This window comes from Erithacus rubecula (genome assembly GCF_903797595.1).
Source record: "Erithacus rubecula genome assembly, contig: scaffold_148_arrow_ctg1, whole genome shotgun sequence".
In the NCBI taxonomy this organism is placed as follows: domain Eukaryota; kingdom Metazoa; phylum Chordata; class Aves; order Passeriformes; family Muscicapidae; genus Erithacus; species Erithacus rubecula.
In genome coordinates this window covers 202,882-216,713 of record NW_027636153.1, presented here as the reverse complement: position 1 = coordinate 216,713, position 13,832 = coordinate 202,882, and the positions used below count along the sequence as shown (strand labels likewise).

General features: G+C 56.7%; 1 protein-coding gene and 1 long non-coding RNA gene across 3 annotated transcripts; both read right to left on the bottom strand.

Annotated features, from left to right (window-relative positions):
- Nucleotides 1–274: 274 nt before the first annotated feature.
- Nucleotides 275–2,998, bottom strand: LOC306815506 (histone H3-like centromeric protein A). The gene is given in 5 exon segments (XM_079332065.1): nucleotides 275–430; nucleotides 1,057–1,134; nucleotides 2,295–2,386; nucleotides 2,823–2,859; nucleotides 2,861–2,998. Coding segments are annotated over 5 exon segments (381 nt in total). The 5' UTR covers nucleotides 2,900–2,998; the 3' UTR covers nucleotides 275–295.
- An 84-nt stretch (nucleotides 2,999–3,082) lies between these two features.
- Nucleotides 3,083–12,737, bottom strand: LOC306815507. 2 transcript variants are annotated; one of them, XR_013777412.1, is made up of 4 exons: nucleotides 12,200–12,737; nucleotides 11,792–11,867; nucleotides 11,612–11,704; nucleotides 3,083–3,714 (listed from the first exon to the last, which is right to left on the bottom strand). It is a non-coding gene; the product is annotated as an uncharacterized lncRNA (long non-coding RNA). The 2 variants fall into 2 exon arrangements; XR_013777413.1 differs by lacking the exon at nucleotides 3,083–3,714 and having other exon boundaries at nucleotides 10,437–11,704.
- Nucleotides 12,738–13,832: the final 1,095 nt, after the last annotated feature.

The window sequence follows — 13,832 nt, the reverse complement described above, 5'->3', positions numbered from 1 at the left end:
GACTAAGGAAAGGGACCTCCACCCTGGGATGGGTCTCTGAAGGGGTTGTTGAGGATTCTGAGGTGGGGATCCAATGGGGGGGCATCTGTGCAGTGGGTCCACCTGAGGGGTCTTGGGGAGGTGGATCCCAAATCAGAGGACCCCACCTTGAAGGACCCCATGGAGGGTTCTCAGCATGATGGTCCCATAGGAGGTCCCAGTGAGATTAGGGGTGTGAGAGTGTCAGGAGAGAGCCCCAGCATGGAGGTCCTGGCACAGGGACAGGGGCTGTACAGGGGCTCAGGGGGGTCCCCATTCACATGCCCCCCCCCTCAAGTCCCCGCAGGAGCTGGGCCAGCTGCAGATCCTTAGGGTACAGGGTGACTTGGCGGGCGTGCAGCGAGCACAGGTACCCATCTTCCATCAGCCTCACAACAAAGGCCTCTGTTGCCTGTGTCCCAAAAACAGTGAGGGGGTCCTGAAGGGCCCCAGCATGCCCCAATCCCCACAGTTCTCCCCAGGATCAGCGATCCCCCCCCCAAAACAGAGCCCCAGGGGCCAGGGTCCCTCCAAACCCACCCATGGGCAGCTGGGGAAACCAAAACACCCTGCCCTGTAAATATGTGAGGGGGGACCAACACCCAGTGACCCATCCCCTGACAGACTCTGGTAATATGGGACCCACCCCAGCATCCAGAGGTCTCCCAGAGACCCTCTCAACATCCATGGAACCCTGTCCCAGAACACATAAACCCCCCCCCACCAGCCCATGGAGACCTTCCCAGACTACCCCTCAGTCCCATCAGACACCTCCAACAAACCTCTCAGCCCCATTCAAGCACCCAAAGACCTTTCTGGACCTCCCCAGCCCCCTAGAGCCATCCCCAGCACCCACAGACTCCCCTGCAGCACCCCCAGAACCCCTTTCCCCAACCTCCATGGAAATCTCAGCACCCATGACTTCCCCCTCAGTCCCCACCCCACCCACCTAAGCCCCCTGGACACCCCCACAGCAGCTATAGGACCCCTCCAGCCCCTGTGTGACCCCTGCCCCACGCTGGGCCCCCCAAGCCCCACCTCCTGCAGTACCAGCAGGGTCATGCACTGCCAGCAGTAATCCATCCCCCGGGTGAAGAGCAGGCAGAGGTCCCACACCTGCAGCGGGAACGGGGCACATGAGGGCATCGGGGTCACAGCGAGGGGGGACAACATGGAGGGGATACGGGAGCACTGAGGACCCTGGGCTGGAGCCAACACCCTGGCGATATGGAGACACTGCCCTGGGGACATCCCAGGGACCTGGGAACACCCTTGTTGTCACCCTGGACACTTTGGGGATACCCCAGGGACAGGAACACTGGCAATAGGATGGGAATACATTGGAGAGTGGGGAATGTGGGAACACCATGATGGGGACACCCTGTGGAGACCCCAGGTGGGAGCAAGGGGGGAAGCACCACTCTGGGAACATCTTGGGAATGTTTTTCAGGCATGGGAACACAGGGGTACACTCCTGTGTCCCAGTGGGACAGGGGGGACAGTGCCAGCACAAGGGGAGGGGCACAGGGATCACCCGATCCATGCAGCCTCTGAAGGTGGTGGGACACAAGGATGTCTGGAACCACAGGACATTGGGGGATATGCAAGGATGTCGGGGGAGGACAGGCTCACCATGTCTCGAGGAAGGGGACGACAAGGACATGAGGAGGGCTGGAAAAGGGTTGAGGGGGGGCCCTGGGGGAAGGGGGTGGTCCTGAGGATTCCCAGGGGGTGATGTGGGGTTCTGGGGGGTAACTTGGTGAGTCTGGAGGGTCACAATGGGAGTTTGGGATGAAGTCCAAGGGGAGGTTGGAGGGCTTCAGGTTGGATTTCAGGGGTCCCAGGGTGGATTTGGGGCTTGGATTTGAAGGGGTCCCAGGGATTGTTTGAAGGGTCCAGTAGGTATTTGGGGGAGTTGTGTGGGGAGCTGAAGGGTTCCAGGGTGGATTTGAAGACTGTGGGGGAGGTTGCAGGGTCCAAAAGGGTTGATCTGGGGTGTCCTGGGATGAATTTGGGGATCCTAGGAGAGGGGATGCACAGTGGTTCAGGATATCCCAGAGAATGTTGGAGATCTTGGAGTGGATTTGGGGGGGGGGGGGGTTTGGAGGGATTTGGGAGTCTCAAAGTAGATTTTCTGGGTATCTGAGATGATCTGTGTGGTCCCAGGGGAGTTTGGGAGTCCATAGAGAATGTTGGAGATGTTCTGGAGAGGAAATCGAGGTGTCTGTGGATTTTAGGGTGCAGGAGCGTTCATTTTGGGAGGTGGGGGTTCTCACCAGGTGGGCAAAGGGGCCTGGGCGCAGCAGCAGGCGGGTGCTGCTCTGGTACTTGCGGATCTCCTGCAATGCCCGCTGAGCCGGGCAGCGTCCTGGGGGGCATTGAAAGGGGCTCTGTGGGGACTTTAGAGGATCTGTTTGGCCTGGGGGACAGAGGGGACTCTAGGGGATCTGTGGGGAGCTATTGGGGCCGGGGGCACAGGGCGGAGCTGTGGGGGTTATAAGGGATCTATAAAGTCTGAGGAGGACATTGCGGGTATGAGGAATCTATAGGGAGCTACAGTGATGGCCCATATAGGGCAGCTATAGGGGACAGGCAGTATGGGGGGTTATAGGGGAGAGGGAGTGTGCGGTGATTATAGGTGATGGAAAGGTGATAGGGCACAGGTTGGCGCGGGGGGAGAACAATGGGGAGGAGGGTCCATAAGGGGAGCTCTACAGTGGGGTCCCTTGGAGTGCTCTGGAGGGGGCTCGATGTGGGACGTGCGTAGGGGGTGTCTGCAAGGGGAATTCCCGCTCCGCACTCACTGCGTGCCCGCGGCGGGGGCGCTGGGGGCGCCGGGGGGGGACCCGCGCCGTCTCGGGGTAGGCTTCGGGCGGGGCATGCTCCGGCCGCGGAGTCAGGGCGAGTCCGGGCGCCGGCGGGGCTGGAGGGACCTGGCGGCCGGAGAAGGCCGGGTCAGGGCGGACCCGGTGCCCCGGGTCCTCCCAAATCCCCGCTCCCTCTCCTCGCCCGTGACGTCACGCCCGCGACCCGCCGCCGCCGCGCTGTTCAAACCTCCCGCCGCGCCGCTCGTGACGTCTCTTCCTCTCGCGCGCTGTGCGCCGCCGGGCTCCGCCCCTCGACGGGGCCGCGGCGGCCGCGCGCTCATTAGCATAAATCGGCATGGCCCCGCCCCCAGCGCCGCGTCCCTCGCTGCTCCTAGGGCGGTCTATCGTCCTAGCGTCATCCCAGTCACTGCCGGGGTGGTTCCCGTTGCTCCCGGTCATCTGTGTGGTTCCAGCTACTCCCGGAATGATCCCAGTATGATTCCAGTCTGCTGCCATATCATTCTAGTGCTTTCCAGTCACTCCCAGTGAGAGTCCAGTATGATCATAACGACTCCCAGTATGATCCCTGTTACACCCCTAATGGTCCCAGTCAATTCCTTTTCCTACTAGAATGATCTCACTATGATCCCAGTCACTCCCAATATGATACCAGTTGCCCCCAGTGTGATTTCAGACACTCCCAGTACAAACTCAGCATGGTTCCAGTTGTCCCCTGTATGATCCTAGTTGGCCCAGTTGTGGTCCCAGTACCCGCAACATGGTTTCAACATCTTCCATTTGCTCCCAGTGTGTCTTCAGTTGGTCCCAACATGGTCCCAGCAGGTCCCTGTGCCTCCCGTATCCAGAGGGGGTCAGTCAAGGGTTATAACTGTCCATGAAATCCATTGGGAGAAGCAGATTGGAGCATTAGTGAATCCATGGTGACCCAGGTGGGCTCTGGCTCTTAAGGGTATTGCCTCACAGACGTCCCACTGTACCCCAGATTTTCCCGGTGGGCCACCACACCCCTCATTTAACCCTATCAAGCCCCATTTGACCCCATCAAGCCTCCCAGTTGCCCCTAGCTGTCCACCCAGGCCACATAGTTGCCCCTCAGTTCTTCAAGTGGGTCATCCCACCCCCAATTTGACACCATCAAACCTCCCAGTTTCTAACACTAGACATCCCAGTTATGCCCCTAGATCTTCCAGTTCCTGCCAGTCCTCCCAGTGGGCCACCACACATCCATTTCACAGAATCACTGAGGTTGAAAAATCCCTCCAAGACTGAGTCCAACCTTTGATCAGCTTCTCCTTATGACTTCACCATCACATTAAGTGCCATATCTAGTTGTTCCTTGAACACCTCCAGAGATGGACACGCCTAACCTACCTGGGCAGCCCCTTCCAATGCCTGACAACCTTTTCCTTGAAGAAATTCTTCTGATGTCTAACCCAAACCTCCCCTGGCACAGCTTCAAGCCATTTCCTCTTGTCCTGTCCCTGTTCCCTGGGAGCAGAGCCTGACCCTTCTGGCTGCCCCCCCACCCCGCCCCCCGTCAGGGAGTTGTGCAATCCCACAAGGTCCCCCTGAGCCTCCTTTTCTCCAGGCTGAGCCATTGCAGCTCCCTCAGCCGCTCCAGCCCCTTCCCCAGCTCTGTTCCCTTTCCTGGACATGCTCCAGCCCCTCAATGTCTCTCTTGCAGTGAGGGTTCAGAACTGGGCATGGGATGCAAGGTAGGGCCTCCAGTCACTCACTGCCCTGGTCCTGCTGGCCACACTATGGCTGATCCAGGGCCTTCTTGTCTACCAGGGCACACACTGGCTCAACTTCAGATGGCTGCCAACCAGCAGCCCCAAGTTTCTTCCTGTGGAGCAGCTCTCAAGCCATTCCTTTCCCAGCCTGGAGCATTCCAAGAGTTTGTTGTGACCCAGCATTTGGCTTTTTTGACCCTTACGCCATTGTCCTTAGCCCATTGATCCAGCCTGTCCTGATCCCTCTGCAGAGCTTCCTGCCCTTCAGCAGATCCACACTTTCTCCCAAACTGGTGTGATCTGTGAACCTCCTGAGGGTGCCCTCAATCCCCTTGTCCAAGTCACAGATGGAGATGTTGAACAGGACCAAAGCCAACACTGAGCCCTGGGGAACCCTGGCAGTGCCCAGCCCCAGCTGGCTGTAACCCCATTCCCACTCCTCCTTGGCCTGGTCACCAGCCAGCGAGAGGCACCTGTCCCAGCTGAGAGCTGCAGGCACTCCAGGAGATGCAGGGAGATGGAGGCAGAGCCAAAGTCTCTGCTGAGCTTCAGGCAGAAACACCCACACACGTCCAACACCCACTGGGGCCACCTGGGCACAGCAGGAAGTCAGGTGAGTCAGGCAGGATCTGCGTTTCCCAAGCTATGGCTGCTCCCAATGCCCTGGTTTTCCTTTCCCAAGCCCTGGCTGTTCCCAATGCCCTGGTGTTCCTGTCCACACCTTGGGTTCCCCCCAAGGAATCTGTTCCAGGGCTGTCCCAGCACCACAGCCTGGAATTTGCTGGATCCTTCTGGCCCTGGTCTCAGTGGCTCCCAATCACCTCCGGTATGGTTCGAGTCATTCCCTGTATGATCCTAGCCACTCCCACTATGATACCAGTATGATCCCAGCATGGTCCCAGTTGCTCCCATTCACCCCCAGTATGATTGCCCTTACTCGCTGTCACTTTCCAGCATGGTTCCAGTTGTTCCCTGTATGATCCTAGTTATACCAGTTCTGATCCCAGTACCCTCACCATGGTTCCAGTATCTTCCAGTTGCTCCCAGCATGCTCCCAGCAGCTCACACTGCCTGCCTGCGGCCAGTGGGGGTCAGCTGAGGGTTGCAGTTGTCTGTAAAATCCATCTGAGGGAAAAGGACACTCAGGTGATGGGGGGGAGAAATGGAGGGACATGGAAGCACTGTCCTGCTGTCACCAAAACTGTGGGGGAAAAAAAAGTCCCTCTCCAACAACAATTTTAGTGTTAGAGAAATAAGGCATTATTTTATTCTGGCCAGGATGTTGTTCTGGCCAGAATGTGCAACAGAAATAATTTCATCCACATATTGCCTGCATTGTGCAGAGAAACCATGTCACACATGGCTCTATACTAGATTTTTCACAAACTTACACGGTCAAAACCCAGAAAAATTCATTGGTTCAATGTTCATTGGCCACAAGTTACACAGTTTTTGTATCTGATTTCCTATTGGTTATTGATCCCTTTGCCTTCAATGCTGATTAGGTCCTCATTCTTTGTTCTTTTATTGATCTTTTCCCAGACCAGGTGTCTCTGACACACCAGGAAGGATGTTTGGGTGTTGATGGTCACTTATTTCTTGTGTGTCCTTTGACAGCTCCCAGTCCATTGAGATGCCAAGACCATCAGGCCTAGCCTGAGGAACAGAGCCTCTTGAAAAGAAACTTCCATTCCGTTCCCCCTAGGCAAAGATGAACAAAACCACTGATTAAAGTTAGTTAAAAATGTTAGAAGTTGCATGATTTCCAGGACTGCCCCTCCCCATGGACACAGTACCCTCATTGCTACTCTGTGTCCCCATGTTCTTCCATCTTCCTCATGCACACACCTGTCCCCAGGGTCCTTCAAGTGTCCCTCATGTCCCACCTGTCACCCCATGTATCCCACAGTATCCTCATGTCTCCACGTGTCCCCAATGTCCTCTGTGTGTCCATGTTCCCAGCCTATGCCCCATCCCCTTATGTCTGTGCCCTGTGGCAGGAGGTGCCTGGACTCTTCCTGGCCAGCTGGGACACCCTTCTAGTGGCCCCATGTTCCTCTGGGAGACAAAGAGTAGAGGGGGAGAAGACCCTGAATATGGGGAGGGGAGGATCCCAACAGCATGACAAACAGGATGGGGCAAGAGCATCCTTCCTTCACTTCATTTTTGGGACCCTGCTGATGGGACAGGGGACACTATACCCCTTCATGGAATGAGTACCCCCCCTGGGATCTGGGCCCCTCTGCATGGGATTGGAACCCCCCTCCAATTAATGGCCTTGAGACTCCCACGTGTAACTGATTTACCTTCCTGGAACTGAGACCGTTGCCATGGGATTGGAACACACACCTCCTTCTCCTATGGGATTGGGGGACCCATCATTAGACTGGACACTTCCCTCCCCAAAACACTGGGACACCCCTGAAAGTTGGACATCCCCCTCATGTGACTGGGCACCAAAGCGCCATCATCAGCCCCTGCTCCCCCATCACCAGGCACCCCCAGGGGCCCCCTGGAGCTGAGGGTGGCACTAAGCAAGGTGGCCACCAAACCCACCTGTGTGGGTGGGGGGCCACAGGGAGGCCAAGGCCCCACATGGGGCTTTTCCCACACCTGGCTGGAGCCCTTGCCCCTCTAGCTCTGATCACGGCACTCATTGCTCACTTCTTGTATTTACAACCTGGAGATCCCTTCCAGAGGGTCAGAAGTAAAATCAGCCCTTCAATTCTGCCTGATAGCAAGTGGAAAGTGACTGGGATTGTTCTTTGAAGAGTCTTCTGTGGTGGTTAATTTTTCCTCTCAACTCACATACCTGTGCTGCCAAGGCAAAGGTGGGTTTTCCATCCGACCTCCTCATGTCTTCACCATGCTCAGGCAGGTAAAACCACAGGTTACCACATGGTGTGTCCCCTCTCTCTTGATCCCTCTGTCTCTGCTCCCTATAGACTCTGGTCTGTACTGGTGAGGGAGGCATTGGGCACTTCTTTAAATTGCTGAAGTTCCTTTCCACAGATGAGATGCAGACCCATAGGATGAAAAAGAGACTTTATTTATATTGCCAGTGTTAGTAACCAAATTATTCACTCTTTCCATGACATCACTGCCAGTGAGTTGGTATATAGTGATGGGACCTCAGTAAGAACTTCCACCACATGGTTTGTGCACACTGAACCTCATCTGGATCTACAGGGGACAGTAGGTATGGACACAGCCCTGTGCCATGTGCCTTGGGATGATCCTGCCTGAGCAGGGAGGTTGGACCAGATGACCCACTGCTCCCTTCCAATTGAACTGATTTTGAGATTCTGTGAAAGCAGGAGTAGCTAGCAAGTAATGATGGAATATGGATAACTGGGGGAAAGAAAATTCTGCCAGTTACAGGGAGGAACTATGGCACAGGGAGCAGGACAGAGGGATACAGAGAAGAGCGATGGCACAGGGAGCAGGACCTAGCAAGAGAATAAAACAGGAAGTGGAACATGAGATAATCAGGAAGGAAGGCAAGGAGAAGGTTCCCCACTGGACTCCATAAAATTACACCACAGAACCAATGTGATTGCCTTCTATGATGGGACAGTTCCTGGATGGATGAGGGAAGTGAAGTGGGTCCAGGCTCCCTGTGCAGCCCTTTGGAAGGACTCAGCAGGTGGGAGAGGTGGGCAGGGAGGAGCCTCACCTGCCACTTGCCACAGGGCTGGGAGACAAAAAAACCAGCTGAGAGCAATGCAACACTCACAGTTCTGTTACCTCCAAACTCAAACCTGGAGTAAACTCCATCCATCCCTTCAGGGACAAAAGCTAGGTTTCACCTCTCAAACCCTTAACATTCTGAAGTGAAGAGATTGTGCCAGATGAGGACATTTTCTTCGTTGATCTCCCGAGGCCCTTCCAACCACAACTATTCTTTCACTGCCCAAAACACAGGCAAGAGCCTCAGCAACCACTTTTGGGTAGTTTTCCCCAGCTTCTAAACTTTCCTGATCTTTTTTCTTTGCTGTTTCAGACTCCTCACTTAAGGAAAAATGAGGTATCAGCATCTGCTGGATGTCCCCAGATTCCCTCCCTAAACCCTGCAGCAGCTGTCAGGAGAAAACCTGCCATGTCTGAGTGAAAATATTTTACTTTTCATAAATATAAGAAATGCTGCTTTTATCTCTAAACCCACTAAGTCTTGCCTGCCACACCCAATATCACTTCAGAACAGGGGATTATAAATCCCTTAAATTCCTTGGGAAAAATAACATTCGTAGTTTAACTCTATTTTGGTGCAATCAAGACACTGGCCTTGTGAGATTTGGTGACAGTCGGTGGGAGTAGCCCAGAAAAGAAAATTATGAGCAAGGGAAAGGTAAAATCTGTACATGTTGAAGTCTTGAGAGCAAAGTACCTGCCTTGCACATGTGCTGCAAGGGAGCCTAAATGAGGAGCACCATCATCATCATCTCTTTATTTATAAAAGGTGAAACACTGACGTCTTGCACAAGACAAAATATGGAAAGTAAACCAACATTTTAAAGCAGCAAATCCACGTTCCAGAGAATTCTCTGACACAGGAGTAAATCCACGATTTACTCTTAAATTCACTTTCTGGTTCAAACCAAACCCACTTGATGTCCTTTTTGAGTTCACCTGACACCAGCTAGAGCTTGGGAAATGCTTCTTGCTCTGCTGATGCCTCTTTTGGTCTCAAGTCCCTTTCACTGCTGTTGTCCCTCCTCCGTGAGCAGCTCGCCAGGTGAGTAGGTGCTGCAGGTGCCAGAGCAGATTCCCCTGCAGCCCTGGAGGAGAACAGAGTGAGGCAGCTGTTGCCTCTGTGCCCCAAGTGTCTCCACCTGAGGGACTCACCCCATGGAAAGGGACGTGAAACAGCTCCTGAGAGACTCATACCCCCTAAATCATGTCCCCCTGGAGCTTTTCTATCAGGTTTTCTCTTCCTGAAGCCTGAGTGATGGAGCAGCCTGGGGGCGCACCTGGGGTCAGCCAAGATCACCCATCCCCAACCTCCCCCACTTTTAGAATCCCAGGCTCGTTTGGGCTGGAAGGTCATCTTGATCCATCCCCTGCCATGTGCAGGGACATCTTCCACTATCCCAGGTTTCTTCAAGCCCTGTCCAATCTGGCCGTGGACACTTCCAGGGATGGAACAGCTGCAGCTTCTCTGGACAACCTGTGCCAGGGTCTCACCAGCCTCACTGGGAGGAATTTCTTCCCAATATCACATCTAACCCTGCCCTCTGGCAGCTGAAAACCCTCACTATCCATCCCGTTCCCTGACAAAGGCCCTCCCAGCTCTCCTGGAGGCTCCTTTCTATAGGACATTTTATATCTCTGTTATATTTATACCTACATACATCTCAGCCCAAGAAGTGGCTCAGGCAGTCCAGGAGTAGTTGTGGCCACCTGGGGTAGCCCCTTTTGGGGGGCATGTGGGGGAGTGCTGGTGGTTTGGGCAGATCTATGGGTTATTTTAGAGGGCCTCAGGAGGTTTTAGAGGGAGGTTTGGGAGGATCCTGAGGATTTATAGGGGGGTTTATGGGGGGGGGGGGGGGGGGTGCTATGGAGCATTTTGAGGAGACTCTAAGGCTATTTAGGATTTAGTGGGGAGTCTGAGGGGGTCTCTAGGGTTTTGGGAGGGGACTATAGGAGTATTTACTACAGGTCCCCAAAGTCCTCTCAACCTCTTCACCCGACAGGAATTCATCTCCACCCATCAGAGAAGCTCACTACAGACTCTGTTCCCGATTTCCAATTTTTGATGTGGGCAGCACGCTGGAATGTTTTTCCTGCAGTTTCGCTGGCTCCAGGAGGGACCACAGGAGTAGCGCGAAGAAGCGGGGATGCATGTCTATTCCCCACATCAGCAATTGCAGATTCAAATTTTAATGAAAGGCTGAACTGCTGCTGATACTGCGATAGGATCAGGGTCTTTCTCTACACCATCGTCATCATGCGTTCCCAGAAGACATTTCAGGGGCACTTGGGGGGTACCTGCAGGATTATAAAAAGGTCTGGAAGGGCACTTAGAGGTCGGGGAGGCAGTTGGAGAACATTTGGGGGTCGGAGGGGACACATAGGGGGCTTTTTGGGGCAAGTACAGGACGGGGGCAGGCAGCCTTAGGGATCCTGAGGGGCCCCTGAGGGTCAGGAGAGGGACACTGGGGTATTTGGACGGGGGATACTCACGGCTCAGGGAGCCTCTGGCGAGCGGCCGGGGGCGCTCAAGGAACAGCGCTCAAGCCCGGCTCCGGCCGCGCTCCCAGCGCCCCGTGGCGCGATGAGAACCGCAGTCCCGCCCCAAAGGCGCCCTACGGGGCCCCGCGGCATTTCGGGAGTTGTAGTCCAGACAATGAGTAAACTGGCACGAGCCTGCGGTCAGTTGGAGGCGGGAGGGTCCCAGGGATTTTGGGGGGCTCAGGAGTTTCTAAGGCCCCTTATGACCCCCCACAGCGCTCTCGGGGGCGGGGCAACACCAGAATGCCTCGGCGCCACGTCGGCCGTGAGGCTGAAGAAGACAGGTGAGCCCCGGCCGCACGGGTTTGGGGGTTCCCCGCCCCGATACATTCAGTAACCTCCCAGACGCCCCTATAGACTTCCTAGTCCTCACAGACCGCCCAGCCCTGTCATCCCCAAAACATCCCACAGACCCTTAACACCCCCAAAACCCAAGGGTCCCTGCAAACCCCTTTCTGGACCCCCAACATCTTCCACAGACCTCCCCCAACACCCATAGAGTGCCCCCCCAAATCCCATAGATTTCTTCCAGACCCCCTATAGAAACCTAGGACCTTCCAAACCACTCCCAATTTCCAGCGCTCCCCATGCACCCCCCAAACCCCTTCTGCAGCCTCAGAGCCCCTCCAAACACCCCACAGATCCTCATGGACCCTCCAGAGACACCCAGCACCTCCGCAACACCCTCCTTCGAGCCCCCAGAACCTTCCAAATGCTCTTGAGGACATATGGGGGGAGAGGGGATAGGGGCAATCCCAAAGGTAGGGGAGGTAAAGGAGAAGATTCTGGGGGTCTCCCCACCTCCCTGGTGCAATTTTGGGGTGTCACTGCTTTATTGGTCCCACCATGGGTTGGGGGTGCCCAGGTGGGCATTCCAGGAGAGTATCGATGGCCCTGGCGGGAGAGCAAAGGAAGGATTAGAGGGACCTGGGGGAGGCACAGTGGCAGACCCCTGAAATTTGGGGGTGGGGGGTGTCCTACCGAAGGCGTCCCCTTATGGCTCGGCGGTGGCATAGCAGCATCCAGAGCAGGGGATCCCCCACAGGGCCTGGGGGGTCTGCATGTCACAGGGGTGGCAATCCCACAAGTATTCCCCCAGCGCCACAAGGGACTTCCTGAGCCACAAGTGCCTCCCCAACTCACAAGTGCCGCCTCAGCCCCTCAAGTGACACCTGACCCACAAGTGGCTCTCACTCCCACCCACAAGTGACCACTCCTGGCCTACAGAAGCACCCCCTGGCCCACAAGGCCACCCCCAGCCCCATCAGTAACCCCCCCAATGACCCTCAAGTGACTCCCCCATGACCCACAAGTGACCCCAAGACCCGGAAGTGACCCCCAGTTTTTCAAGTGACCCCATGACCTACGAGGGCTCCTCTGGTTCCTCACCCAATGGCTGCTGCAATAGCGCCCCCTGTAGGGCATCACCGGCACTGCTCCGGATTGGCTGTGGGGCCTTGCAGGAGTCACGTGACCCAAAGTCCGGCGATCCCCGGCACAGGAGCTCAGGATGCGCCTCCCTTACTGGCCGCAGGGCATCCTGGGAGTCACGTGACTTCCGATACGGTGCACACTGCAGAGCTTCGAGGCAGTCATGTAACTCCCAAAATGGCTCATGCCGCAAGGGCTTATGGGGCTCTTGCTTCCCACGGAGTGGCGCCCCCTGGTGCGCAGATGCACAACAGCTGCTGATTTGCCACAGGGTCTCGTGGGAGTCATGTGACTGTGAGTATCCTGCCCCCTGCAGGGTATCCAGTGAGCTGCTCCTCATTGGCCAGCGGGCCTTGTGGGAGTCATGTGGCCTCCAACATGCTTCCTGCCACAGGAGCTCCTGAGAGACAGCCTGGGGTGCAGACTCCCCCTGCTGCTTGCGAAAGTGTCTCTTGATTGGCCATGGGGCCTCAGAGGGGTCACGTGACTCCCAGGGTGCAGCAGAGCCCAGCATGCCCCCGCCCACCAGGGGCGTGTCCAGCGCTGGCCCCGCCCCTCGGTACCGCCTCGAGCGCCATTGAACGAGGGGGTCATCGAGTATGGAGCTGGAGGGGGCGAAGCCAAGCAGAGGCCCCGCCGCCTCTGGCCCGCGGGGGCGGGGCCTGAGCAGGGCCTGGCTGGAGAATAAGAGAAGGTTTAGGGAGGAGGGGCGAAGAGCTCCGAAATGCTGACGCTGCACTGCCCCCCGCGGGATTGGTGCTCTCGGGAAGAATCTGAGGGGCTGCGGGACGCACTTACGGGCAGCATGGGGCTCCGGGGCACCACCTGCGATCGGGTGGGATAGTTTGGGGTCCCCGAGGTGCCCTTGGCGAACAAGAGGCAAGGGAGGGAATTGGGAGGCACTCAGGAGTGTGGGGCGACATTTGGGAGTCTGGGGAACCCTTGGAGTCCGGGACAACGCTGAGGGAACGGGGGAGCAGATTGGGGTCCCCAGGGGGCACCTGGAGTTACCGAGCGGCACTTGAGGCCGGGCTGCTCTCCCACCTCCTTTGCATCAGACGCTCCGTTCGCTGCTCCAGGCTGAACTTCTGCGGGGGGGATGCGGGGAGTGACGCGGGGTCCTCCCGAGCCCCCCAAATTCCTCTCCGGGATCCCCCAAGTCCCCCCTCTGTCCCCTCCGGATCCCTCAGGCCTCACCCGCTCCATCGCCCGCGCTCTCGTTTGGTTTCGCCCGCGCGCTGCGATCCGGGTTCTGATTAGTTAAGGGCGGGGACGGGCGGGCGCTGCGGCCAATGGGAGGCGGGGGCGGGGGAAGGCGGAAAGCGGCGCGCGCTGCGGCAGGGGAGGGGGTCCATGTTGGGCTCTGGGGGTTCCCGAAGGGTTTGGGGGCTCTGGGGGACTGAGGGAGTCCCTGCAGGACGTGTAGGATCCGTGCAGGGGTTTGCGGGTCTGGGGCCGCCGAGAGACGCCCAGGGAGTTTTGGGGGTCACTGGGGTGGTTTTGCGGATCCCAGATATGTTGTTTGGGATCCCCAGGGAAAGATTTGGGGAGGTTGGTGTGGTTCTGGGGAGGTAGAGGGGGTTTGGTGGTC